The sequence below is a fragment of the Drosophila mauritiana genome, chromosome X (assembly GCF_004382145.1).
Source record: "Drosophila mauritiana strain mau12 chromosome X, ASM438214v1, whole genome shotgun sequence".
Taxonomy (NCBI): Eukaryota; Metazoa; Arthropoda; class Insecta; order Diptera; family Drosophilidae; genus Drosophila; species Drosophila mauritiana.
In genome coordinates, this window is record NC_046672.1 from 19,071,232 (window position 1) to 19,097,183 (window position 25,952).

The 25,952-nt window shown below is 47.5% G+C and overlaps 5 protein-coding genes across 7 annotated transcripts; 2 read left to right on the forward strand and 3 right to left on the reverse strand.

The window, feature by feature from the left end:
* Window positions 1-27: 27 nt before the first annotated feature.
* Window positions 28-5,858, reverse strand: LOC117147584. Of its 2 annotated transcripts, none has more exons than XM_033314530.1 (5): window positions 5,324-5,858; window positions 2,374-2,538; window positions 2,022-2,316; window positions 600-1,823; window positions 28-400 (listed from the first exon to the last, which is right to left on the reverse strand). In XM_033314530.1, the coding sequence occupies exons 2-5, from the start codon at window positions 2,530-2,532 to the stop codon at window positions 264-266; spliced, it is 1,815 nt and encodes a 604-aa protein (XP_033170421.1). In that variant the 5' UTR covers window positions 2,533-2,538; window positions 5,324-5,858; the 3' UTR covers window positions 28-263. The 2 variants fall into 2 exon arrangements, with proteins under 2 accessions (XP_033170421.1, XP_033170422.1); XM_033314531.1 differs by having other exon boundaries at window positions 29-400; window positions 2,022-2,292; window positions 5,324-5,857.
* Window positions 5,859-7,621: 1,763 nt separating this feature from the next.
* Window positions 7,622-8,879, forward strand: LOC117148063 (protein-lysine N-methyltransferase EEF2KMT). The gene is made up of 3 exons (XM_033315254.1): window positions 7,622-7,806; window positions 7,869-8,649; window positions 8,711-8,879. Exons 1-3 carry the CDS (start codon window positions 7,735-7,737, stop codon window positions 8,815-8,817), a joined length of 960 nt encoding a protein of 319 aa, XP_033171145.1. The 5' UTR covers window positions 7,622-7,734; the 3' UTR covers window positions 8,818-8,879.
* A 271-nt stretch (window positions 8,880-9,150) lies between these two features.
* On the reverse strand, window positions 9,151-11,423 carry LOC117148062. Its single transcript, XM_033315253.1, has 3 exons — window positions 11,247-11,423; window positions 10,930-11,187; window positions 9,151-10,407 (listed from the first exon to the last, which is right to left on the reverse strand). Exons 1-3 carry the CDS (start codon window positions 11,305-11,307, stop codon window positions 9,284-9,286), a joined length of 1,443 nt encoding a protein of 480 aa, XP_033171144.1. The 5' UTR covers window positions 11,308-11,423; the 3' UTR covers window positions 9,151-9,283.
* A 1,645-nt stretch (window positions 11,424-13,068) lies between these two features.
* LOC117148491 (heparan sulfate glucosamine 3-O-sulfotransferase 6) lies at window positions 13,069-16,172 on the forward strand. 2 transcript variants are annotated; one of them, XM_033315871.1, is made up of 4 exons: window positions 13,069-13,505; window positions 13,866-14,323; window positions 14,889-15,409; window positions 15,605-16,172. In XM_033315871.1, exons 1-3 carry the CDS (start codon window positions 13,323-13,325, stop codon window positions 15,394-15,396), a joined length of 1,149 nt encoding a protein of 382 aa, XP_033171762.1. In that variant the 5' UTR covers window positions 13,069-13,322; the 3' UTR covers window positions 15,397-15,409; window positions 15,605-16,172. The 2 variants fall into 2 exon arrangements, with proteins under 2 accessions (XP_033171762.1, XP_033171761.1); XM_033315870.1 differs by having other exon boundaries at window positions 13,070-13,505; window positions 15,608-16,172.
* A 93-nt stretch (window positions 16,173-16,265) lies between these two features.
* Window positions 16,266-25,470, reverse strand: LOC117146914 (rapamycin-insensitive companion of mTOR). The gene is made up of 12 exons (XM_033313539.1): window positions 25,196-25,470; window positions 23,559-23,769; window positions 22,950-23,495; window positions 22,375-22,528; window positions 21,453-22,316; window positions 21,209-21,385; window positions 20,937-21,145; window positions 19,978-20,766; window positions 19,733-19,857; window positions 18,750-19,668; window positions 17,958-18,678; window positions 16,266-17,900 (listed from the first exon to the last, which is right to left on the reverse strand). Exons 1-12 carry the CDS (start codon window positions 25,257-25,259, stop codon window positions 16,860-16,862), a joined length of 5,820 nt encoding a protein of 1,939 aa, XP_033169430.1. The 5' UTR covers window positions 25,260-25,470; the 3' UTR covers window positions 16,266-16,859.
* Between the last annotated feature and the right edge of the window lie 482 nt (window positions 25,471-25,952).

Genomic DNA, 25,952 nt, shown 5'->3' on the forward strand with positions numbered 1-25,952 from the left:
AATACAAATAAATTATCATCGGACTTTTAATATATAAAGCAGCACGAATGGATTGCAAATGATGTAGTTTGTTGGCTGATTTTCAAAGCATCCCGAAAAGTATACTTTTCGAAACTGAAGTTGGGCACACTTTTACGAATGTCGAATGCAAAAATGATCAGGCACATTTATTATACAAAACGATTCCTTAAGGCTAGCAAAAAAAAGAAGTTCTCCCTACGCTACAATGTCTTTGAGTTGGGTTCAGCCTTCCGAGGAGCTCCTCAGCTGTTCACCAGGCGCTGTTTGCGGCGATGCCGCCGGATGAGGGCCTCCAAGGACCAGGATGCCGCCGCCACAAAGGACATCATATTGAGACAGTGCAGGGTAACCGAATAGTCGTAACGGTCGCGCACCAAGCCTGAAAAGAAGGGAAACATTAACATAACTTCATTTGCATCCATGGATAAGATATTTAGTTATATTATCAAGGAGATATAGCTTCATATTCATTTGGGTGTAGAAATGTAACCTGTGGTATGTTCATAACCTATGACAGTATCATTTTTACATCCACTTTGAACAGCAAAGGTAATGTATCAAATGCTATAGGCACTCACCGACAAATGGACCACCGATCAGGGTGAACAGTCCCGAGATCAGCAGCTGCAGTCCCGAGGCGCCTGGCAGGCGGTTCAGAGGCACATAGCCGGGTATGATCAGTGGCCAGAAGATGGTACGCACGCCCTTGCAGAGACCGATCCACACGAAGCAGCCAAGGATCAGGCTATAGGAACGCGTGCAGGCCACCACAGTGCGGCCGAGTGCGATGCCCACCACGCCGATGAGGAAGAATACCCGGTTGTCCCACGGAATCTTCTCTGTGAGGAAGGGCACCAAGAAGCGCATGGTGATGTCCAGTCCCGCCAGCAGCGACATGGCCAGCGTAATCTGTGGAGTATCGAAGCCAAAGTCCACCAGGATGAAGGGCGTCAGTATGGAGAAGTTGAGCTCCCCAAAGTTGATGATGGTCAGTCCGGCCACCAGATTGACGAAGGTGAAGTCGCGCAGCAGGTCCAGATCGAAGAAGGTCACCACCTTGGCCAGAAAGCTCATCTGCGGATCGTGCAGTGGAGCTGCCTCCATTCCCGCCTCCTCAGCCTCGGCTTCCTTCTCCTTTCGGTTATTGTTGTGCTCCTCCCGCTTCGCCGCACACTGGCAACACAGGTTGGACTCCACCCGCTCTCTGCGAAAGTTATTGGGCCGCAGGAACTCATCGCTCTCGTGGTTCTGCTCCTCGCTAATGGGACAGTGCAGTCGCTGGGTCTGCTCCAGATCCTTGGAGCTCGAGATGGTGCGGAAACGAAGGCGGCCCGAGGTCAGCGACAGCCGGGATCCATACCAGCCATCGTTGGCGCGCGAGAGCATCGGTGTGCCTGGCTCACAGATCTCGTAGCCCGGTCGCTGGGCATCGTCGTCCTGGCACAGATACTGACTGGAGAATATGCCGCCCGGCTCGCGTTTCTGCTGCCACGTGCAGTGGGCACACAGCGACTCCGCCTGCTGCTCCTGATCCGCCAGCTGCTCCTCCGGTGGCTTCACATGGTACCGAACCGGCTGATAGATCAGGGCGCAAACGAACGCGTGCAGCGAGATGGCGGCGAAGAGCAGCGTGGTGCCCTGCACCCCGTATATGGTCAGCAAAAAGGTGACCAGGTGCGGCAGGAAGATCGGTCCCAGACCCGTTATGGTCCACGAAAACCCGGCCGCCCGACGCCGCTTCTTCTGGAAGTACGTGTTGATCGCCAGCGAGGAGGCCGACACACTAATGCCCATGCCAAAGCCTGCGGATTAAGGGAATAACTTTAATCGAGCAATGAATCTACACTAAACATTCAACGGGGATTGTTCAAAAGTTAAGCTAACAAAATTGCTTTCAAAACAAAAATCTCCAATAAAGTATGTACCTTAACTTTGTAATTCATTAATTACAATGCCAAAGGATAGTTTTGAATGACATCTTGAGATGCCTGCGTACTCACCAAACAACAGGGCGTAGGCCACCATGTAGCTGAGAAAGGTTTCACAGAAGGCGGTCAGTATGAGGCTCCCGGAGATTAGCAGAGATCCGGCCATGGCCACCTGCCGAAAGGTGAACCTCCGGAACATCGGTCCATTGAGCAGACCCGTGCAGGCCGATACGGCCGGGTTTGCGTTGATGATGGCTGTTATCTGGGAACTGGACATGCCCAGATCGGACAGGCGCTCCCTGAACAGAAAGCCAAACTGTTGCAGGCAGGGGTAAATGGAGAGCTGTAAGGGAAGTCTATTAGAGGCCTTCCGAGTGGGAGGATTTCAATAGGAAATGGATGAAATTGGCTTGGTTTTACCTACATTGGAAACGCCAGCGGCGACGCAAACGATCCACGCCCATCCGGCGTCGGGCGCCACAAAGTCGTCGCCCAGATCGCTCTTGTCGTGCCTGTTATAGTACCGTGCACGGGGGACCCTGGGCAGCGGTCGGGTTGTGTCCTGGTAGACCTTCTTCTCCATGGCCAACTGAAAGCGAGGCAGTGGGGAATATTGTATTAACAGGCATGTCCGTAACCCTGAAAACAAGTGCGAATAGGGAAGTGATATGGGGAAAATTCCATTGAAGGCAGCTGGCCGAGTTCGTAAATGATTTACGGCAATTACTTGGCGCAATACGTTAACGATCACTTGTCACAATTAACCGCATACGGGTTATAAAGATGCCTTCCCAGACGCCGCCAGCAGGCAGATCGGTGGCACAGTGTTGTTGCCATCTGCTCAGAACCCGGGTTCACGATCGGCTACCAAGAAACCAGAATCCCAAATCTGACACTCGAAATCTCCGGTTTTCCAGCGCCTCCTCACCCTCTTCCTCTCCGCCGGCGGCAGCTTTCCTTATCAGCGGCGTCATGTGACAGATTTCAACCCAGAGACGCAGACCAAAACCAAAGTTAGCGCGCAAATTGTGAATCATGTTTATGTCCCTATGCACCCAGAAAGATGCTAAATGTGATGGATGGTCTTATGAGGAATGTAATATCTATGAAATATGCAGTCGATAACTTCGATTAAAAGATACAATTTATGTCAGATAGAACCAAGTGTAACAATGGCTCATTTTGCATCATCCAAACGTATTTGAATATTAAGCATTTCTTAGGAACATTTTTTTTTGTGTGATGATTGAGCGTAGCGATTCCCCTGCCCAAGGTCAATGGTGTCTGGTCCGTAAGAAGTCCACTTATCAGTAGTTCGATGCTGTATTCCGTAGTGCTCCAGCTTCGATCTACGTTTGGGCATCAATGGCAAGCTTTGTCGCGGGTTTCCAGCTTCAATTCAGATTCTAGATGGCTTCGAGTGTCTGCGGATTCGGCGCAAGCCACATGACCGATGGTGAAATGGGCAATGGAATTCAGTGGAATGAATGAAACAACTCAAATGGTAGATGATGGGATTAAGCCGCTGTTCAAAGAAGTCAACTAGTTCCTTACTAAAGCAATGGCAAATAGAATGCTATAATTGACTAATGATTTAGTTTTACGAGGTGCGAGATAACGTGATAACAAGCCCACTGATAGCGTCTGAGGTCAAATCAACCTGTTCGATTAGAACTCTACTCCTCAAAACTAACCACAAATGGCTTGCAGACAACTGGGGGAAGATTTGATTTGCGAGCAAGTGTGATAAAAGCCCACTGATAGTGACTAAGTTCGATTAGTAGAGCTTTCCAAAACTAACGAAATTGATGGAAGATTCGATTGGCAGGTATCCAAAGCAAAAACTATTCCACTAAAAACTGACTTGCGTGAATCGCTTCAATTAATCAAATTAGCATGCAAACTATAGTATATAGTAAGTAATATCAGTGCATAATTGGTTGGCTGAACCCACACGTTATTATAATCTACAAACAGTAGTATTTATATCTATATAGTTTTTAGACTTTCGATAATTATAGCACAGCTGACCTAAAATGTTTGCACCTACGTTTCAAAGTTACAGAAATATGACATTTGCACGTCGCTCGTAACTCATTTGACAATTTGTCATAACTAAGTCACGGATACACAAATCGTATATCGTATTGAAACAACATGTTTCCCATTCTCACGTTGTTTCACTACTAAACCTTAATTTTATTTCCAACCTGTATGAAATAGTTTTTGCTTTTTGGAAAGCTTTGCAAGAACGTAGCTTCCTAGGCAAGTGAACTTTCGTAACATTATGACGTTTTGTCTATACTTTATGCCCAACACTGTTTTGGGTAAACATCCATGTACATCCATTGCCAATAAGCCCGGAGCCGCTAAGCACTTCATTGACTGAAGTTGATGGAAAACAATGGGCCCAGGCCGAGATACAGATACAGATACAGATCGAGATAAGCAAAGCCCAGTGACTATGGATCCATCGATAAGGTGATAAGATTGCGTGGTTACATGTGGCTCTGGAGTGGAAGCCACATAGTTGGCTACCAGCTGTGCCCCCAGATAGCCAATGATTCGATTCCGATGGGTTATTGACACTTTCCCGCCTTCGACTAGTTTTGGCATGCACTGAGCACAAAAACGTGGAGTTCTGAACTTAAATCAAATTAAAAACTGCATTTCAATCGAATGAATATCACTCGACTTAGAACACAGAACACAGTTCACCAATTGAGATCTTTCCATTTCAAATGAAGTTCAGAGAAAAATTGGAATTTGTTTTCAGAAATTCAGTACTTTATAAGTGTATCTTATGCTTGCAAATAAAAGTAACTTACATATCAGATATATGTATGTCTAATGTACTTAATGTTTTTCACAATGCAAATTGCATTTTTTAGATTTTTTGTTTAATAATCAGAGTCTATAGATCAATACTATGTACAATGTATCAAAAGCTGATAATGTAGCTTTATTTTTATTCAAAGAATTTAATTAATTTGAGAGAAATTGTTAACATTTACTGTGTAAACCAAAAGTTATAGAGAAATGAATAAAATTGGTCGGGCTCTTATCTATACGACGAGTATCTTTCAAATCGCTGTGTTTTTATTAAGACATAAATTAAGAGTTTAGTTTGCGGTTTTTTGACTGGCTCACAGAATACTTTTGGCCACTTTCCGCCCTTATGTCACTCAACTCAAACGAGGGCTATAAAAATCTGAAAACCAATCAGGTGTTTTGAACATCTGCTGATTAGCAGGGCAAAAACAAAGCCGATTCCAAAAGACGTCGGATGAACTCGTGCGAGGTGTGTGATGGGAACGTGTCGCACCCATCATATCCCATCCCGATTCCAATCCGATGCGATTCCGCCCACCTACCTGTGCTCCGTACGTAGTATTCTAGTATTTGGTATTCCCAGTGGGATGCGCGTATAGTATCTCCTTGGCAAGTACGCCAATTGGCAGCGCAGCGCTTCCTGCGCCAGTGGTTTATGGCTTTTATTTTGGGTGCTGGTGCTGCTGATGCTATTTATTTTTATACACCACGAGATGCACTCACTCAGAGCGGACCAACCGACCAGCCGAGTGACTGAATGACTGAAAGACCGACTGAATGGCCTGCATCTAATTGAGAGGCACTATGTGGACTACGACTGAAGTTCAAGGTTGTAGCATTGATGGTTGCCACAGGGGGCTCAAGGTTCGCCACTCCTTGGATCACTGCGAATGCTCGTTGGAGCTCTATTCCCAAAAATGCCACACACTCCACGATGCCCCCGATGTGATCCCGAAACCAAAACCGAAACCGAAACGAAAACCAAGCTAAAATCTCATTTGACGAGGGCTCGACGTAATCGCGGCACTTCCATCGCCGCCAGCTGCGGAAATCAACTAAACCGAATCTGAACAGAACCCAATTGCTATGGGCATGAGCCGAGAAAGCGCCGATGGGAAGATCGGATCGACTAACGCCAATCGATCGGCGCTACGTCCACGTAATAGCAGTGCCCACCGCTGTTGGCTAACAGCGCTGTTCGGGTTTCGACCCTCCACTGAACCATGTACATATGTATCTACTCATAGTAGTTCCTCCTTGGACCCGTCATCTAATAGCTACTGTCGGCTCCAAGCTATCAATCCCAAATTTCGGTTATACACACGTATATGCTGCGGATTTATTTCCGGTGTGGAGAACCCAAATGCCCAAAAGTGTGCAACGATATTGGCAGCCTTATCCATAAACACAATCCCATTTGATTTATTGAAAACATTTGGAGCTAATTTATGGTCAAATTATGTCTGGGATTACTATAATTTGCTAATTTGAATTTTATCTACCCAGTTTATGGTATAGAATAACTCATGATTGATAGTCCACTTGAGAAGAAAGAGTTCTCTATACGAAATATTTAGTATGTAATGTATGCGTTGCTTAACTAAGTGTAATAAATTTTATTTTACTATAATATTTTTTTGTTGTAATATTTTAATGTGATTTTCTATTAACATGATATAGTTAAGTATTGAGTAAGTGCAAGGATATTACATAAATCTATAGCTAAGTTTTTGAAGACTTTAATAAAAACATAAATAAAGGGTATCGTTAAAAAATCACCTGTTAACAACACGAAAAACTGGTGATGTACATTTTTATTCAACTAAGAAAATGCCAAATCAAAAAATAAATCACGCTTTGTGAAAATATTCCAGGTTGACAAAATTCATTTGAAAGGAAGTCTCTAGAGCCAGGTGCTCAGACGTTATGGACGTAGAAAATGTAGCTATTTGTAGCTGTTTTTTGTATTACAATTATTAAATTACAAAATTATTTGTAATTTAGTTGTTAAACAGAAAATATAAAATATAATATATAATATAATATATAATATATTTATATAATATATATATTAAAGACAATACTGTCATTTTAAAATTCTGGTTTTGAAAATATATTTTAAGCAAAGGTTTAACAAGACTTCTTCATTTTTGTCAGTATCAGTCACAATGCAACTGACCCATCAGCCCCAATTTTATGCACTTTCGCCGGAACCATAAAATTTTCAAAGTTTTAGTAAGCAATCCATTAAAACTTTGCGTTACCTTTCGATTGCTGTATCACTTCCTAACTACAGCAGATTTTCGTTTCATTCACACTCTCCTGGTGCGCTTCGGCACTACGTCGATACCTAGATTCGTATGTAAAAGACAGAAGGAAGCGTTTCCGTATATAATATAAAGTATATATATATTCTTGATCAGGGCCAATAGCCGAGTCGATCTGGCCCTGTCCGTCTGTCCGTCTTTCCGTATGAACGTCGAGATCTCAGGAACTATAAAAGCTATAAGACATACAAAATCTTCCCCAAAATCTATGATATGCCATAAAAATTATTGAATTCCCCGAATGAATTTCCACTTGCTAAGTATCTGATAGTCGCGGAAGACGACTTTAACATTCCCCATTGTTTGTTATTAAGCTAAGATATTTATTCTAGAGTATTTGGTTTGCCGTATCAATATTATTCGTAATAGCACAGCTATATTATTATTCAGAGGAATTACTGAACGATTCCTTTTGAAACCTTAATAAATAGAATTAGTTATTAAAAAAAAAAAAAGGTACGCGCCAGAGTTGGGAATACCCCATTTGTTTTTCCGGCAGAGGGTGTATTTGGTAATTGGTCACACTGCTCCAAGTGCCGGGTACGATTCACGTTGTCAATTAGTTCGTTTGGAAGTGGGTTTTCATATCGAAGTAGCCGAGGAACTCGGAACTTGGAGCACGGAAAATGTCCACAAAGTACGGCAAGCTGCAGCAGCAGTTCCTCTGCTGCTATCCGGTGAACAAGATGGCCTGGTCGGTGAGTAATCCATGTGATACATGACCCGGCCACCTGTTGAATCGGCTTGGTGTCCATTGCAGTCGGTCAAGCTGCCCCTCAACTGGGAGGATCAGCAGGAGCTGTTAGCGGCCACCTGTGGCCACCCGATGAACCAGTGCTATCCTGTGCGTCGCAGCTACCTGGAGGCCTTCCTCAAGCACCTGATGCTCCTGCTCGGCGATCAGGAAGATCTGCACGACGATATATACAGCAGCTTGTGCGGTCCGATGGCGGAGAACAAAGCAAGCACAGGGTCATCTACGTACGCCTACAAGCACTATCTCCTCGATCCGGGCGCCCACATCACGCTCCGTGAGTCCACCAGCTTCGTGGCCGAGGGCACAACGGGATTGTGCACCTGGGAAGCGGCTCTGGCCCTTGGTGATTACCTCCTGCAGCACCGCGACGTGGTCCGTGGCAAGAACATAGTGGAGCTGGGAGCCGGTGCCGGGCTCCTGGGAATCATGTTGAAACTACCTGCCCTGCAGTTGCAAGTGGGCCAGGTTCTGCTGACCGATGGCAGTGAGCCCTGCGTCCAGCTGATGCGCGAGAATATCAGCCTGAATTTCCCAGACACGCCCAAAGAGCAAATCCCCCAGGCGGAGCAGCTAAACTGGGCTGCGGTCAGCAAGTTTCCCTGGGATTCGTATGCTAAAACGGATCTTCTGATGGCCGCCGATGTGATCTACGATGATTCCCAGTTTGATGCACTGCTGGGTGCCATGGACTATTTATACTCCCGACGAGGAGGTGAGCTGGAAACCCTGCTGGCCAGCACGGTGCGAAATGTGGACACGCTGCACAAGTTCATGACCCAGCTGGGTGAGTCATGTCATGTCTCCAAAAAGAGAACGCCCGCATAAATACGCATATCTTCCTCCAGGTGACAGTGGCTACAAGGTGACTCCATGTGCTAACGTATCGGCTTGTGCCAGCCACTTTTGTCGCGATCACACCGCCGCCGTCCAGATTATCTCCATTAGACGCTAGTTTTAGTCCTAAAATAAACCGACACCACGTAAACAAACACCCACTATCTGGAACCCACTTAACACCTTGATTGTACCTCTACTGGGATTGTTTGGAGAATTGGAAAAGTATTTACAGCTGTTTAATGATGATAAACCTGCAACTGCAGAACCTTTAAGACGGATCATATGAAAATGTGTATATCCGAAGTTTTGTATTTAATTTCCAAAGAATCTGACTTAAGCTGTAACGGGCCCAGGCCTATATAGTTTATAGTTTATATAGTGTCATATATCAACCAGTGGAAATTGATAGCTTCTTCAACTCGGACTCCTATTCCTGTTCCTACACCAATTGTATGTGGATGAAGACTGAGAAGTCTGTTTATTTTCGATTCATTAAATACTGAGTATTTGTGATAAGATAAGAAAGTGTGTGAACAGCTCGGGGGCGTCGATACCCGAGCGACCTAAGCTCAAATTCGGGCTCACTGGTTGATGGTGGGAATGGTGCCGTCGTTCAGCCAACGGACGTTGAGCTGCTCGATCTGGTGCTTCATAAAGATGATGCCGTACACCTCGTACTGGATCTCGAGCAGCTGGGCGCGATGCGTCCGGGGCACCTTCATGCCCACCACGAGTGCCAGCAGCGAGGTGATGATGAGAAAGACGAATCCCTGGGCCATCAGAGTGCTCGAGTCGGTGGCATAGAAGTAGGAGTTCTTCGCATCCGCCACAAAGTAGAAGTACACGATGCTGGTGCAGATCAACTTGAGCACATAGGAGATGCATATGATGCATTCGGTGAAGCGCAGGTGGGTGACCTCCAGCAGGAGGATCTGCTGCTGCGAGTACGACAGGCCGAAGAGCACGAGGAGCAGCCAGAGCGACCACCTGGAGTCCGTTACGCTGCAGAGGATCATGGCCAGCAGAGTGAAGAAGATGAGGGCCACCTGCGAGCTCACATAGGTGACCTTTACGGACAGGAACCACTGGCAGATGAGGGCCAGCAGGCTGCCCGCAAAGATCACCCAGAACATGCCGTCGATGCCGGAGAACTCTGTCAGCCGGATGGCCGGATTCAGGGCAAACCAGTAGACGAAGTACACGAACAGGGCGAACTGCACGGCCTCCGTGAAGAGGAGCAGCAGCATCATGTTCCACTGCTGGTTCTTGGTCACGTAGAAGAACTGCAGCCGCTTGATGACCTCCGATCGCTGCTCGAAGATGCTGCCATTCGAGTTGGCGATCCGCAGGTCGTTGTCCATGCTGTTCACCAGGTCGACGGTGCCCAGAAAGTGGAGCACCTTCTGGCCCACCAGAATGGCCAGCACGACGGCCGCCACACTCAAGTAGGTGCCGGCGAAGTTTACATAGATGCCATCGATCAGTTGCTCAGTGGTCACCGTCTGTCCGGCCAGCTCCTTTACATTCCGGCTGTACGAGGACACGATCAGGCTGACGGCGGACGCCACGCCCAGCAGGTAGCAGCTGCAGCTGCCCGAGAGGAACAGCGACCTGCTGCCCTTGGAGCTGATCGTGTGCAGGAAGCTATAGCCGGCCACGAAGGTCATGCTGTGCGCCAAGTACGATATATAGGCTCCAACGTGGTCTGCAGTGAGAATAGTAGTGGGATTAAGGAATTATAAAAGAAAAGGAATTAGAATTTAAGAATTTCGATCTTAAAATCTAGACAAGATCGAATCATGCTCAACATACTCAGATCGAGATCGAACCATTCTCAGATTGCAAATAAATCTCCCATTTTTGTAGCCTCCCCCTTATGATCCTACTTCAGAATCTTAAGCCCGAAACTGCCTCCGTCTGAAAACTGAGATCGTTTTCTTCTCGAAATCAAGAAGCTTTCTTCTCCTGAGAATGATTGATGCCACTGAATACGCTGAGCACAACTGATCTAGGTTTTTTCGTTGTCAATTTGTATAAGTGCATGATCCCACTTTGAAAAAACTAATTTTTGAAATGCATCATATCGAAGAAAGGGTTTCTTGATTGGGAGATAAATTCAAGTATTGTTAACTGAAACCTATTTTAAAACTTATATGTAGAACATGACCGTTTATGGCATATAGAAACAGATTGATTTATTGATTAATAGCCCTTAGAAATGACTCACCAAATCCATCGGCAAAGTAGAAGCAGCTGCCTATGAGATTAAAGACTCCGGCTGCCAGGAGCAGCCATGGCTGCCAGTAGACGATGCACTTCTTCACGAGCTTGACCGCCAGCATGGCCAGGGCAGTGACCACCGCCCAGCAGGCGCCCAGGATCAGGGGTCCATAGTAAATGAGTCCAGCGTTGAGGTTCCGCTCCGCAACAAAGGCGCAGATCGTATAGCCGAAGATCATGCCGCAGGGCAGGAAGCACAGGCAGACTGGAAGTGAACGGGACGTAATCTCTGGACAAGGATCTCCCTTGGCTGGGCTGACTCACCCACATAGCTGGGCGCATATTTGAAGAACTTCAGCACCAGTTTGCCCCACACATTCGTCATTTTTGCGGTAGATTAGTGTTAGTTAGTCCAGCAGCAGGGATAGGAAGGTTCGCCTATCGAAGGAGCTTAGAGCATTGTAGTGAACAGCTGGAGTGGAGATGATGCCCACTATGCGACGCCGGACAAATGGCAAATGAGCCGGTGGAAGTCCGGCGGAGAATTCGACTGCGACGAAGGCGGCGCAGATAAGGCGATAAGATAAACCAAGCTGAAACAACCAGGTGCATGTGTGTGCTGGCCATGGATACACGGGCGGAAAAGTTGAGGATTTGGGATTATCTAGCGATTTCAGCTCGGGCTCATGAATTATGATGGCCAAAAAAGGAATCCGATTATGATGCGCATCTTGTGGAGAAATTCGTTGGTTATAGACCAAGGTTTTTTTGTACCTAAATGTATCTTTTTTCGAGCAAGTATCTATTATTGGAAGTACTATAAATGCAAGCATTTTCACATTTTATGTAAATACTTTTACTGCAATGTATATGATCGCTTTTTTCGCCAGTGTATCCCAAAGTGAGTGACTAATGCCGCAATGGAGTAAGCCACTTGGACAGATAAACAGATGTCCGCCGGTTGATAAGCCCCTTGGCAGTTGGCCCAACTGAGGGCCCCTACTATTTACCACGCAAATGTACAATTCTTGGCCTTTCGCATGCATAAGAAAACGATGTGGCAAAGGCCATTGGGCCATTCCAACGATAGGGCTTAAAACTAATCTGAAATGGCTAATGGAGATAGGAGTACGGGGCAATAGAACGTCCGGCGATAATGCTTGGGAAATTGATTTCAATTCAATATTAAATGCCAGCAAGTACCTTATCAGGCGCAAGTGGGGTGGTGGGGCTGTGGGTGGGTGGTTGGTTGCCAAAGTGGGTGGGGGTGGAGTTCTTGGTTAGTTTGTTTACCTTTGAGCGGAAAATTGATTGCAGCCGAGAGCAAAAAAGAGAGAGAGAGTTGGCAGTAAGAAAATAAAAGGCCAGGCGAAAAGATTATGGTCGAATAAATTTTAAGATGGCATTCCCAGCCTACTTAACAAACTATACTTAATTTTTAGAAATATTAAAAAATAACTAATTCTAAATGCTTAAATACCACTTAACGATTGTGTTTTTGGAGCATTCATGTTATCATGTAGTACATGACATGTATTTGTTATGAAGTTAGAAATTTACATTTTGTATAACAAATCAAACAAATAATAATATAAATATAACTTAAGCAGACTTGAAAATTAGTTACTAACTTTAGTCAAATACTTGTTTATTCAAATTTGATTTGTGTAGAAAGCAAAGATTTCTGCAAACCCTCACAAAGCGGCAATTCTTCAGATTTTAGTATCTTTTGATTTAACTATGTCTGCTTTCTTTCTTAGAGAGATAATGTTACTACACACATACTAGTAATTGAATTTACCTGCTACATTCAAGACTTGGTAATTATTTCGCGCAGTGTACATTTGCGACGTCACACCAACACGGCGATTCCACGAGCTGGCGAGAGCGAGCAAAACGCTCAGTTGCATAAGCGTCCCGAGACGAGAGCGGATGTGCCCAATGCGCCTGTGCGCTTCCCAGGCGCAACCATGACACGCCAGCCCCTACCCCTCCTTCCTGCCCTCCTGCACAAACGGAGCCGAACCGGCCGCCCAGGCAGCGCTTATCCGCTGGCAGGGCACCCCAATGTCTTGGCCCTGCCTTATCCCCGGCTTTCACTTCCGCAACTCGGCTGCGACGACGGCTCCGGCACTTGCAGGCCGAACTCGTAGCGCCAGCACCATCCCAACCACACCAACCACCACCCAGCAGCCACCTACCAGCAACCACCAGCAGCTACCAGCAGCTCCAGCGTTGCGAACAGCCCCATTCCTTCAGTTGACTTCGCGTTGGCGGTAGCCGCCAGCCGCTGCTGCGATTGCAAATCAGAATCGGAATCCGGATGCTGCGGTCAGTGCTCCGGGGCGACTGAGTGGCAATGGAATTCGACGGAGCGCTCGGCACCGATTATTCCGCCAGATGCGAGACACGGCAGCCACCAGCGCCCAGCCAGCCATGATTGTGATGAGCATCTGGTGCAGCAGCCTCAGCCTGAGCAGCCGCAGCCTGGCCATCGCCCTGGTGATCTGCGTGACTCTGGTCTACTTCTCCTACAGCTTCAACGCCTGCCTCCTGGCCAGCATCAGTCGCAGCCTGCAGCAGGTGAATATGTCCACGAATCGCTGGACAATGTCCAGCCACAAATGTATCCCATATCCAATGCATTTATGCATGAAAACAAACGGATAATTGGAAAATCGAATATAAAGTTTGGCTACAGACATGTGTAAATTCCAAATCAGGGGGTTGTAATAATCCCCAGCGGTTTCAAAACATTTAACAAGCTGTCCAAAAGTGTGCTGTGAAAAGTTTAAGCTTTGTCTGTCGCTGAACTTTGCTATGTTATATATGCACATTTATTGTTGCCTACTTTTCGGCATACTTACAAATTGGGCATTTTCATAAGCCAATATGTTGATATGTTTCGCACGATGGCATTGACCTCTGACCTCTCCCGCGCAGAGCAACTTACGCAACCTACTGGCGCTGACCTCCTCGCCCCGCAACGAGACCAATAACGCCACCAACAGCAGCGGCAGCAGCAGCAGCAGGAACAGCTCATCCACCACCGGTGCTCCGCCGGCACAGACGGTGACCAGCAGCCTGGATGGGGCGCCCAAGTATCAGCTGCTCCGTCAGCAGGGGCTCCGACCATCGCGCCACCTGCCCGACACGCTCATCATTGGCGTGAAGAAGAGCGGGACGCGGGCGCTGCTCGAGTTCATCCGCCTGCATCCGGACGTGCGGGCCGCCGGTTCGGAGGTGCACTTCTTCGACAGGCACTACCAGCGGGGACTACGCTGGTACCGCCACCACATGCCGTACACCATCGAGGGCCAGATCACCATGGAGAAGACGCCCAGCTACTTCGTCACCAAGGAGGTGCCGCAGCGCGTCTACCACATGAATCCGGCCACAAAGTGAGCTTTTCTACGTCAATCCTATTGTGATCATAATCGTCAAATGTTACTCCATCAGATTTGTCTGTTTCTATTACATTTAAACTTCCTAAATTCTTAAAAAATTATATTTTTAGAATGCTGCTTTATTCACAAGACTTGCATTGAGTCATAGCATCCTTTTTAGCACCTATAATAGAAGTGTTGAAAAACGCAGAGATCATTTAAATGTGAGAGATACTTTTTAGGGCAGATTTGATATGTTTTAAATATCGAAAACATACTGTGCATTTGATGCATTTATTCGCTGTACTTAGGTCTTGCATTATATCGTAGCATACTTTATAGCACCTATATCCTTTTAAATATGTGCTTTATACACAAGACTTTAGAGCTTGTATTAGGCCTTAGCATACTTTTAAGCACCTTAAGTCAAATGGTTTCTGGAATACAACATTCGATATGATCAACATAGAACGGATTAACGTTATATTCTAATTGCATTTTGGATTTTACATTAACCCTAAGTATCTGGACCAAACTCACTAGCATATCTTCCCTTAACCTCAACTTTCTACGCCCTTAGATTGCTGATTGTGGTGCGGGATCCGGTGACGCGGGCCATCTCCGACTACACGCAGGCGGCGAGCAAGAAGGCGGACATGAAACGCTTCGAGCAGCTGGCCTTCGTCAACGGGAGCTACTCGGTGGTGGACACCAACTGGGGGCCGGTGAAGATCGGCGTCTATGCACGCTACCTGGAGCGCTGGCTGCTCTACTTTCCGCTCTCGCAGCTGCTCTTCATCAGCGGCGAGCGGCTGATCATGGATCCCGCCTACGAGATTGGACGCGTACAGGACTTCCTCGGCCTGAAGCGCGTGGTCACCGAGAAGCACTTCTACTTCAATGCCACCAAGGGCTTCCCCTGCCTCTTCAAGTCGGAGGCCCGCTCCACGCCCCACTGTCTGGGTAAGACCAAGGGGCGCAACCATCCGCACATAGATCCCGGGGCCATCGAGCGCCTCCGGGAGTTCTATCGGCCGTTCAACAACAAGTTTTACCAGCTGACGGGCATCAACTTCGCCTGGCCATAGGATCCACGGCTGGGTGAGTAGACGGAACTGGGATACATGCAAGGCTAGTACCGAAATGGATTGGATTGGCCAGAGACTAGGCCAGAGGCCAGGCACCTTCACTGATCTGCTCAATTTACATATCACATCCATCCCCATTGGAGTATGCTTGACTATCCCTAAGCCCTAATCCCTAATCCCTAATATCTGGTATCAATTTCCGTTTCAGCAGGCGCGAAGTGAATGGAGTTTGGGAATAGGAGATATTGTTGTTGCTGACCACGGCAACGGACTGATATTGTTGATTGCATTTTTGATACATATAATTGTACTTATATATAGTATATACACACACATAAAGTTAGTGCTCAATTAATTGTAGCTTTATCTGGAGACAAATTCAACGAAGTGCGCCCCCTGAAAAGTCCGCACTCAAACAATACGGTTCCTCACTCCAATTCAAATGAAATGAAACTCAACTCACTCTTCCCACTATACTCGAAAGTCAGGCAGTTGGACGTGGAGGAGCCACGTTCGATCCGAGATGGACTTGGTTCCCCCGTCCGCTGGGCACACACATTGCTATGTACTACCACTACCTAAGATCATTATACCTAAGATCATTATGTGCATTTATATACAAGAATAGTGAAAAAATAGAGCTTACTACGAAATTCCTACAGTCTCCTAAACTAAACAACATATACAAAATATTGTATGCATAGTTCCAAGAATTTCAATTGCATGACTCAACCAATACGATTGCTTAGCCAATTTCAATTAAAACACAAACTAAATAAATCGACCTTAAATCTAGTCAGCCGCTAATAAGATTGTTATCTTTCCATCCGATTTTATAGTTCAACATTAAGCAAATCGCACTGGCAGGGTTTAACTTTTTAAATTTTTATAGTTTATTGATTTCATTTCATTTTGGTTTTAAAGTGATTGTGAACGATTCACGGTATGCTTCTTGCTTTGTTTTCAACAATAATGATAATTTCTTGGTTTAAGGTTTGTGTGGTCTTATTGCTTTCGCCTGCCACTGGGTCTCTTTTAGTTTTAAGTACATTAATTAAATAAATTGCGGTGGTTTGTGGTTGTTTCTTGTTGCTTCAAGGCAATTATCCAATTTGCTTTCGATCTGCTTCTATAAAATATGTTGGTACACGCTACATTAGAAAATTATATATTATTTTTTGGGATTTTTGTCGTTTGTTGGTTTCCTGCTTACGGTTATGAATTTCTTTAAAAATAACTATGCATAAGTGGTGATCGTAAAAGTAACTATGGTAATAACTATACTCTTAACGAACTAGGCGAAAATAACTTAAATCCTATAGTACGGTTTGCCTTAGCCTACGTAGCTACATGTTCTTTGATTTGATATATTACATTTATCCGATTGGTTTCGGTTTAGGAAGGCGGGCGGCCAGTAAACGAGATGTAAGTGTAGGCAGTGCGTCCCCGTTGGACTACTTCAATTAATCCTCGGCCAGTGCGTCTTGGAGTTGGCGCACGGTTGTCAGTCCCACACCACCGGATGATCTTCTCGCCTTTGCCACCTCATCGAGAACTGCTTCCGACTTGGAGCTCTGCAAGCGCTTCTCGCAGTACAGACTGCCCACCGGCCTGGCCATCGATGCCGACAAGCTCTTGGTCACAGTGGAATATCTAAGGGCTGACGAGGACTCATTGCTGCCACCGGTCCGCTGCATGATTTCCGGCTCACATGTATTCACATCTCTCAGAGCCGTGCGCTTGGACTGAATTAAACTTTCGATTGGTGGCGGCGTTGGTATTCGCTGGCTGCGATTCTTGATGGGAAACTTGTTCTTGGTGCAGCTCAAATCGAGCTCCAGCGTATAGAAACGTCCGCGTGTGAATTGCCGGTTTTCGTTCTTTAGACTTGTACTGGCATTATCAGATGCGCTTGTTCCAGCATCAGCGGAGTTTGAAGTTGACGCACCTGGCACCAGCTGGCTGGCTGTGCATGTGCCAATGCTGCTACGATTGCTGTTTCCTGTGGGCAGGGCTGTATGAGCGGTGGTCACCGAGCTGGCCTGGGTGCCGGCTCCACTGCCGTCGCAAACATCCTCACCGGAATCATTTTCGCCGTCGGTACTAGACAACGAACTCTCCGTATCGTCAATGTGCAGCTGGTTCCGGGGCTTTGCTTTCGTTTGAGCATTGGCCGGTTGATCGGCAGGCGATGACTTGTTTATCCGTGGCGACTGGTCCATCAGCAGGTTCTCCCAACTAGTCTCATACACGCTAGCCAGTTGGGCCGCCGGCTTAGGCTTGAGAATCGTTTGCTTGAACGGCATGGCCTGCATTGCCGTGGGGGCGGTGGCCTCTGCTTTTTCCTCAGCGGAAAACTTGCGTGCCCCGATTATGAACTGAGGCTCCACGTAGAACGAGTCGAAATTAAGGTCCAGAAAGAGCTCCTGCAGGAAGCGGCGGGCTATCATCCGATAGCTACTCCGGCCCATCGTTTTGCAGGACTCCGAATAAAGGCAAATATCCTAGAGATAAAAACGTGTTAAGTACGGACCATCATTTGGATTTCAAATGAGTCTCACCTGAAAGGCGTGCGGGTGCTTCTGCTTAAGCTCCAACAGAGCCATTTTCGACTGCTTGGCACTAACGGGATTGGCCAGACGCTGCACGTTGTACAGGATGGAGGCCGTAAGCCTGTCCGGCAGGCTATCCTCGCTCAGCATGCTCTCTGGCGAATGGAAGCTGATGTCGGGCCCAAGTGCCGCTGAAGCAGATGAGCCGCTCTTTTTAGCCAAAACTGGTCCAGCCTGGATGCCGGCTGCGACCAGAGCTGCTGCTGCACTGCTGTACAGCTCGCAGGGAGCGAGGGATGCGCCTCCTCCACCATTACTATGGCTGCCGCTGTCATTGCGCTGCTGTCGCGGGGAGCGGGCACAATGGAGACACAGACTTCGCGAATGCTTGGCGCCTTGCTGCAGTTGTCGTGGTTGTCGCCGACTCGCAGACGAGACGTCCGACAGAGATGATATAACCGATGACTCGTCGCCTCCCTCATTGGTGAGTGAGTCATTGAGACACTGTGGCCGGACCATGCTGCTCAGCAGATTTATGCCCACTATATCTTGGTCCTGGATATCCCGCGACACGTACGTTCGACTGAGGTTGCGCGTCGGAAACAGGTCCAGAACGTTCTTAGGCAAGCAGATACCCGCATAGCACGGCCCTTTCGAATCATTAGGAGGCAGGAACTTGGGAGCGTTAAGCGTAGGCAGCAGCACATTCAACTCGTCCGCGGAGAGGCGTCTATGAGCAGATTACCAAGCAACGCTATTAGTACCTATTAACGCGACTACCATCCACAAAGGATGACTCACCTATAAACATCGCTTAGCTGGCGGTCCAAGCTGCGCACTTTGAGCCGGCGGTGGGAATAGGTCCAGTCGAGCTTGCGCATCTGAACCTCTGGTGTGTCCAGTATTTCCGCAAAGTCGTAGAACTCCGCCGATGATTCGGAGAATACGGGTCGGCTGTGCTTGCGCAGAAAGCGTAGCTGGGCATAGCCCTTCATCGCCATAGGACTTAGGGTGGAGGGCAGCATACTGGTGGCTAGGTGATGTCGACGGATCAGCTCATCGCTCTCGAGCAGATTGGACATGCTTGGAATAGGACTCAAAGGGAATTGCTGCAACTCATTGGCTGCGGCGGCATATGCAGCTGCAGTGCGTCCGGTCACCGATTCGCAGCTGCTAACGCCGGAAGTGTTTGAATCCGTGCAGGAGTTGTATCGTATTCGATGCTGATACGGCGTTGGGTAGAGAGCAGCTCCCGACATCGTCGCTACACCACTGCCCAACAAGCTGATCACATCCGTGGTCTTCGATTCGGAGAGTGAGCGCTGGTGCTTGCCCTGGCGCAGATTGCTGCCCTCCGGCAAAGTCTTTGATTTGGCAGCCACTCCAACCAACATTCTGGGGTGCACATCATCGGTCGTGGTGCGAACACTGTCCGAGGTCGTAATCGTTGTATTTGGATCCTGCGCTATGGGATGCATACCGACGACTGTGCCGGCTACACCCCCACCACCACCACTCGCATCAGTCTGATCGGCGAGCATGTGCCAATAGTCTGAGCCCGTTTCGTAGAATCTTTCTATATAGTCATCCATCATGGTCATATTGTCCGCCGGCACGTCCTCGTAGTAGTGCCGTACCGGTGTGTACTGGCTGGACATCCAATCTTCCGGCTGATGCACGGGCCACATTGTGTTCTTGTCATGTCGCACGCTCAGCCAGTCTGCAAAACATTGATTTTTTAATTAGGATACAATCAGTTTTTCAAACACATATGTGACACTTACTCAACTTAAAAAGGATATTGGCACCTGCCTGTGTGCCTGCGATAAGTCCTAAGGCACTAAAACAAGTGGCCCGCACCGAATATACCTCGCATTTGGTCACCAGAACAATTAGCTTCTCGTACAGTCTACAAACAACAAATAAGGAACTTTGTAACATCTTGCATCTTTTGTGCTACGGTTTCATTTGGTGTATACTCCTCTTTCCAAATCGTAGGGCACGATTCGATGTTATGTAAGTCACTCACCTGGCATTCAGTTCGACAAAGTATTCAATTCCATTGGAGTGGGTTGAGGCGTGGGCCAGTGCCCAAATAGCCGCCTTCAGTTCCAGGCACTCGGCATCGTCCGTGCATTTGGCTCGTGTGAGCAGTTCCAATAGCTGCGGCAGGTCTCCGTGCTTCCGCAGAGCTGTCATACCCTGGCCAGTCTGCGCCATTTGCCCGTACAGATGGGGTGCAACGTTTGGTGGTACAGTCTGTGGTCTCTGGTTGCAATTGCGACGCGAGTAGTAGCCATCCTCGTTGCGGATGTGCAGCGTCAGGCTTGAGTGGGTGTCGGCTTCGACCAGGAGCACGTAGCGCTTGTTGTACCCATTCCGCCAGTAGCGGATCTCCTCCTCGATCCGCGCCATCGTACTGTTCAGGCCGCGGGGCAGTGAGTAATAGCGGGCCATCAGCAGTCGTCCTGCATCACCACGATGCGTTAGATTCGGCCACCGACTGACAATCTCCTCCAGGTAGTACTTGTCGTGGCAGGCCTCCTCCAGTACATCCATTGCTGCCAGCCCCACGCTGCGGTCCGTATCCCGCGTTTGGTTAATAATCAATGGAATGCCCCATACCTCAAAGTGAGGCAGACGGGCACGCAGCAGCACTGCCATGAACTGGGTGGTGTACAGACGTCCGCGTGTCTTCGCAGACGTGAGCGCCTTTTCCAGCACCTGGCGTGGTAGCTTCTCGTAGCTGTAGTTCAGGCCGGACACAATAAGCTTCACATAGCAGACGTGGTCCGTCACCCGCACCAAATTGATCAAGCTGAAATTGAGGAAATCTCGATTAGCGAAGCCCTTACTAGGTTTACTTAATATTGATTGAGTTGAACCCATCTCCCATCTATTTAGTCGATTCATTTTGGTCTAACATCTTTAGATTCGTTAACCCGACAAGATTTAAGTCAAATTATGTACATATCACTCAGCACTCACTATTCAAATACGGTGGTGTTTTTGAGTACTTCGATGCCTTTTACGGTTCGGCACATGCGTCCGATGTAGAGGAAATACTGCTGACACATCGTGTTATTCATATGCTGTGGACTAAATAGACAGTCGTGTGCACGATTCGATGTGGTGACGGCCGCCAGCTGTTGGCTGATGTCCGAAAAGTAGTCGGTTATGAAGCGCATACATTCAAGCTGCAAATTAACGAGTAACTTTAGGCTAGTTTTACTTATTAAGCCATCATTGAGAGAACCTACCTCGTTGCTGGACAGAAGGACGTCAATTAAATCCAGTCCGGCACTGACATAGGTAGGCAGGCTTTGTCCAGGCACCAAATCCTGGTGAGAGAACCGATTGTTGCGCGGCTTGTAGAAGTCCACGAGTCGCTTCAGGAACTTTCCCTGGGTGTAGTCCAGTTTGCGGATTAAATTCGACTGCAAATGTTTAGATAAGAATCATTTATTAACTGCAGATTCCAAAATATTTTCTGATTTAGTTTACCCTCAGTATGGTGGTGATAACATCCCAGTCCCAAAGATGCGCGTCCGCTTGGCTCAGCACACGGGAGTCTGTCAGCAGCCGATTGAAGGCTCGGAAGTTATCAAAGAAGGCTTGCGGGAGGAACTTACGCTTCAGTCGAAAACTGGACCTCGACGAGGTCGAAGCCTGTGAGTTGGACTCGTCGCTGGAGGAGACAGAATCCAGCCGAGAACGATCGAGGGTGCCGCGAAACTGAGTGGCAGGCGGCACCGCAAAGGCCGCCGCTTCCGCCGTTTCCTGCAACTGTAGCACAGGACCCGCCTGCTCCTGCACGTTGAGGTGTCGACGAAACAGTCGCGTCTGGATGAGAGCACCGCCCTGGATAATGCTGTCTAGGAATAAGCTGCACGACGCCGGCCGCTGGCGCAGCAACTTCTGGTAGTTTTGCAGAGCGGCCACCGCCGCATTGGCCTGCTGGTTCCCCAGTGTGGCATGACTCACCAGCGTGGGCAGTGCCGGACTCGTACAGCAAATATCCGGGGGCAGGTGGGTGTGCATTAGCTGCAGGATCTTGCCAATCAGCACCGTAGCCTGCACCGAGACGAACTGGTCGCTGCTCACCACAACCTCGACGAGCGCATTGAGCAGTCCAGTCTCGAGGAAACAGTACAGCATCAGCGCCAGGTGCTGCTCCACTACGCTCGGTGCACGCGCCGCCAGCGTTGGCAGAATGGAGCGCCCTTCGGCGGACACGAAGCCATTGCTCAGCAGCCACGTGTCCTGGAAGTCCGACGGATCCACAGCCTGCAACGCCACCGCATAGTCATCCGTCCAGGTTGGCTGCGGCAGCGTGAGCAGCTCGTACAGCAAATCCAATATTGCTTTCTGTTCAAATCGCATGTTCAGTAAGTTCAGGTCGATACTAAAAGGGGAATGTACTCACTCTGACTTCGATCTGGTTCAAATACAGAGCGTCGACTATTGCTTTCAGGCCTGAGGGTTTGCTAGGATCACAGAATTCGAGGGTGCCCGTCCAGCTGCGCAGCACGGACAGCAGTGCCAGCCGACAGCTGGTGTAGCGAAGTTCGCGCGCATCCCTGCAAGATAGTTTTATTTATAAAAGAATGATGTAACTGATAGCGCTTATCTTTGAAGAGCGTACAACTTGTGAAAAAAACATCAGTAGATGTTTGTGGGATAGTCTTGTTCGATTTTGCAAAAGTGTTTTGCCCGATTTAACTACTCATTTAAAGCATGAAACGAGGTCAATGGCCGTGCTGCCTTTAGTTATCTATTTTAGAATTTCATGTTTGCATCCGCTGATTGATAATCTCAAAAGACGGCGGATGTTCGGATGTTCATTGATTATTTGATTAGAATTTAGCAGCAGATATAATTACTCTACATTGAATTACTTTCGGCGAATTAATGAGTGAAGTGGATCCGTGTGACATCTGGCTTGATAAACTGCTTTTGGTTTTGGGGAACCCAAGGAGGGACCTTTACTGGGACACTCACTTGTTCTTATCGACGATGCTCTGCCGGTAGGTGAAGTCGCAGTAAGGAGCTGCCAGGCAGTCCAGCCGCACACCGCAGATGTTCCTCGTCTGCGGCCACTCGAGAAGGTACAGAAGCACGCCGCACAGGCTCTCGGCGATGCGGGGATTGTGGCACTCCAGCACATTGCGGGTAATGGAGGTGACGCCGCCGCAGACGATCAGCAGCGCCGGATTGAGCACAGCGAACTCTGCCAGGGTGGCCAGGCAGGCACGCAACAGATTGTCGTTCTCCTCGATGCCGCTGTCCGCCAGCGAGACGAGGCAGCGCACCACCGCCGGACTGATGTCCTCCGGCGCGATGGCCAGCATCTTGCGGACCAGCTTCAGTGCCTGGACGCGCTCGTCGTCGTTCTTCAGCATTAGATCAATGGAGCGGCAGAGCAGGTGCTGCAGCTGCAGTGCATTGAACGCCTTGATGTCCTTGGGCGTGCTAATGGCATACCGGATCGTTCGCAGGGCCGCCGCTCGCACTTGGGTGAAGGTGTGCACCAGTGAGGCACTAAGGCTGCAATTAAGGGCGATCAATTAGCCAGGTTAGGAACAATGGTTTCCACAACGGGCACCTTACCAGTAGAGCAGCTCCTCGGTGGTGAAGCGTATGTTGCTGTGGTGGGAGCCCTTTCGGGCTCCCAAACAGAGCGAGGCCAGCGCATTGAGCAGGAACAGGCGCTTCGTGTCCCGCGTCTCCTCCAAGCAGAGCATCGAGTATATTTCGAAGGCATTTTCGGCGGCCGATCGCTGTGGATCCAGGCGGTAGAAGTCCTCCGGATCCTGCGAAACTGCAATGGAGGAATAGTTTTATTGTCACTCTTATCAGATCTGTACACTTAAACTTAACTAATCAAAACCACCTTTTATGAATGAATAATATGCCCACATCTATGCATGTACATATTTAATAATATTATATTTAATAATATTTAATATTTTTTTTTAATATTTAATATTTAATAATATTATATAAATATTATTTACAAGTAATAGCTTTTTCGCATATGCACATGTTCAGCTCATCATAGTACATGGGGTTTTTATGGGGTTTTTACGGTCAAGAGGAGGTGCACACATGCATGCACACAGCGACTTGCATTAGAAAGCCATCAAAGTGAAATTGATCGTGGATCGTGGAAAGCTAATCAGCTCAGCCGCTGCCGCAGCCGCTGTCTCTGCCGACGCTGACGCAGGCTGTGCACGTGAAATGACAACAACACAGCGTCATAACAGTTTCGTTGTTGTTGTAGTTGTCGTCGTTACAGCTAACTGTACTTGCATGATGGATTTGGTTAGAAAGGGGGAGAGCGACAGAAAGAGAGACAGAAAGGAGAGAATACGGCAAACGAAGAAGAACGAAAGAGTGAAGGACACGATGAATGGAAGAAACCGAGCTGAGCATTTCGTATGTTATTGTTTTTGTCGTTCTAGTAGTGTTATTGTTGTTGTTGCTGCTGCTGTTGCTATCGCTGTTATTGTTATGGTCGATGTTTAGTGAATGTTTATGTTGTTGCTCGTGCTGCGTCATCGTTTTTGGGGGCTCTCTCTATGCTGTGGCGACCGTTCTATAAATAATCGGCCAACATGTAGTCGAAGAATTTGGTCAAATGGCAACAACAACAACAACAACAACAACAAAAGTAACCAAAATAAAACCAAGAAATACATAAATAAAAATAAAAACTAAATAGAAAATAGAAACGAGAAGAACAACAAATGTATAAATAACGGAGGAAACACTGAGGAGATCAGGAGAAATGCTGATCAGAATGCCATGCTGTCGGTACATGCGTACATCACTGTTGCATCGCTGCTACATCGTTACCGTTATGCGCAGTGCTGCCAGTGTAAGCATACCCCCTCCACCACATATTGTTGTTGTTGCTGCTAGTTGCCATCAATGTCAACAAAAAAAAGGAACCCTATGCAACCAATTATTGGCAAAGTCCAATAAACAGAAGTCTGCTGGAGGGGTAGGTGGGGGTGGGGGGTAAGGGTGAGGGCGGCTCAAGATCCACAACAACAACAACAACAGCTGCTGCTGTAATGCTTTTGCCTCGCCGTAATGCAAAATAATGCAAACTGAATGGATTGGCGGGGGTCGGTGGGGCGAGCCATGTGAGACAAAAAGTCGAACGGAGTGATGTGATTGCGCCATTATGCCGATGCCACCGTCGCCGTGTTTGATGTCAATTAGCACATTCGTTACATTACCTTTGATGCGTAATTGTAATTTGCTCCGCTTGCCAAAACGCCAACTGGAATGTTGGGAGGCCATCGCGTTGCTTCGCCTCTTTTTCGATTCGCCGATGGGGGCGTGGCGAGGCGGGTGCGGCGCCGTCGCCCGCTCGCCTATTAGCTGTATGTCGAGCACACACCCACACACCACAACACACAGATCACACTTAAATATATTGCTTTTCAATTTCACTTGCTGCACAATTTACATTTTTTTTATTGCTCGCCGCTTCAATGTGACCGTCGTGGGCGTAGGAGAAATGACCAACTGCGGAGCGCCACCGCGGGCACGCGAATTTGGAATATTTACGCGACTTCAAAGAAAAACATTTCATTTTACATTTCAACTGACATTTATATTTTACATTTACGTTGTACATTTACATTTTACATTGTATGCTTACACTTTTACAATTTTGCTTGCTTACTTCCTCTGAAAAGCTAGTCAGTAATTAAATGAATTTCTTGTGAACTAATTATAAACATTGAACGGAAATATTTGAAATATTTGAAATTTGAAATAATACCTGAGATATTCGAGGACAGCTGACCTACACCCAGATGGGAATTCTACACATCGTACAAAATCGAAATCAAAACAAATGCTGTGAGGGAAAATGTACATATTCTTCTGTAAGATTATTGGGTGACTTTTTTTTTGAAGCAATATATGTCATGTGTGTTTACTAATTTACATCGAATTGTTCGATTAAAGCATACCGAGTGCATTTAC

What these genes read in the sequence shown, in the direction of transcription:
- LOC117146914 (XM_033313539.1), bottom strand. Translation starts at nt 25,259, where the DNA reads ATGGCCTCCCAACATTCCAGTTGGCGTTTTGGCAAGCGGAGCAAATTA. An exon ending in TCCTTCTGTCCAGCAACGAG is followed by an intron (nt 21,146 to 21,208) that starts GTAGGTTCTCTC and finishes GTTAATTTGCAG; the next exon opens with CTTGAATGTATGCGCTTCAT. An exon ending in TTTGTCGAACTGAATGCCAG is followed by an intron (nt 19,858 to 19,977) that starts GTGAGTGACTTA and finishes TGTTGTTTGTAG; the next exon opens with ACTGTACGAGAAGCTAATTG.
- LOC117148491 (XM_033315871.1), top strand. Translation starts at nt 13,323, where the DNA reads ATGCGAGACACGGCAGCCACCAGCGCCCAGCCAGCCATGATTGTGATG. An exon ending in TCAGTCGCAGCCTGCAGCAG is followed by an intron (nt 13,506 to 13,865) that starts GTGAATATGTCC and finishes TCTCCCGCGCAG; the next exon opens with AGCAACTTACGCAACCTACT. An exon ending in CACATGAATCCGGCCACAAA is followed by an intron (nt 14,324 to 14,888) that starts GTGAGCTTTTCT and finishes CTACGCCCTTAG; the next exon opens with ATTGCTGATTGTGGTGCGGG.
- LOC117147584 (XM_033314530.1), bottom strand. Translation starts at nt 2,532, where the DNA reads ATGGAGAAGAAGGTCTACCAGGACACAACCCGACCGCTGCCCAGGGTC. An exon ending in TCGCCGCTGGCGTTTCCAAT is followed by an intron (nt 2,317 to 2,373) that starts GTAGGTAAAACC and finishes CCCACTCGGAAG; the next exon opens with GCCTCTAATAGACTTCCCTT. An exon ending in GGCCTACGCCCTGTTGTTTG is followed by an intron (nt 1,824 to 2,021) that starts GTGAGTACGCAG and finishes CTTAATCCGCAG; the next exon opens with GCTTTGGCATGGGCATTAGT.
- LOC117148063 (XM_033315254.1), top strand. Translation starts at nt 7,735, where the DNA reads ATGTCCACAAAGTACGGCAAGCTGCAGCAGCAGTTCCTCTGCTGCTAT. An exon ending in TGAACAAGATGGCCTGGTCG is followed by an intron (nt 7,807 to 7,868) that starts GTGAGTAATCCA and finishes TGTCCATTGCAG; the next exon opens with TCGGTCAAGCTGCCCCTCAA. An exon ending in CAAGTTCATGACCCAGCTGG is followed by an intron (nt 8,650 to 8,710) that starts GTGAGTCATGTC and finishes ATCTTCCTCCAG; the next exon opens with GTGACAGTGGCTACAAGGTG.
- LOC117148062 (XM_033315253.1), bottom strand. Translation starts at nt 11,307, where the DNA reads ATGACGAATGTGTGGGGCAAACTGGTGCTGAAGTTCTTCAAATATGCG. An exon ending in ATATGCGCCCAGCTATGTGG is followed by an intron (nt 11,188 to 11,246) that starts GTGAGTCAGCCC and finishes GTTCACTTCCAG; the next exon opens with TCTGCCTGTGCTTCCTGCCC. An exon ending in CTACTTTGCCGATGGATTTG is followed by an intron (nt 10,408 to 10,929) that starts GTGAGTCATTTC and finishes TTCTCACTGCAG; the next exon opens with ACCACGTTGGAGCCTATATA.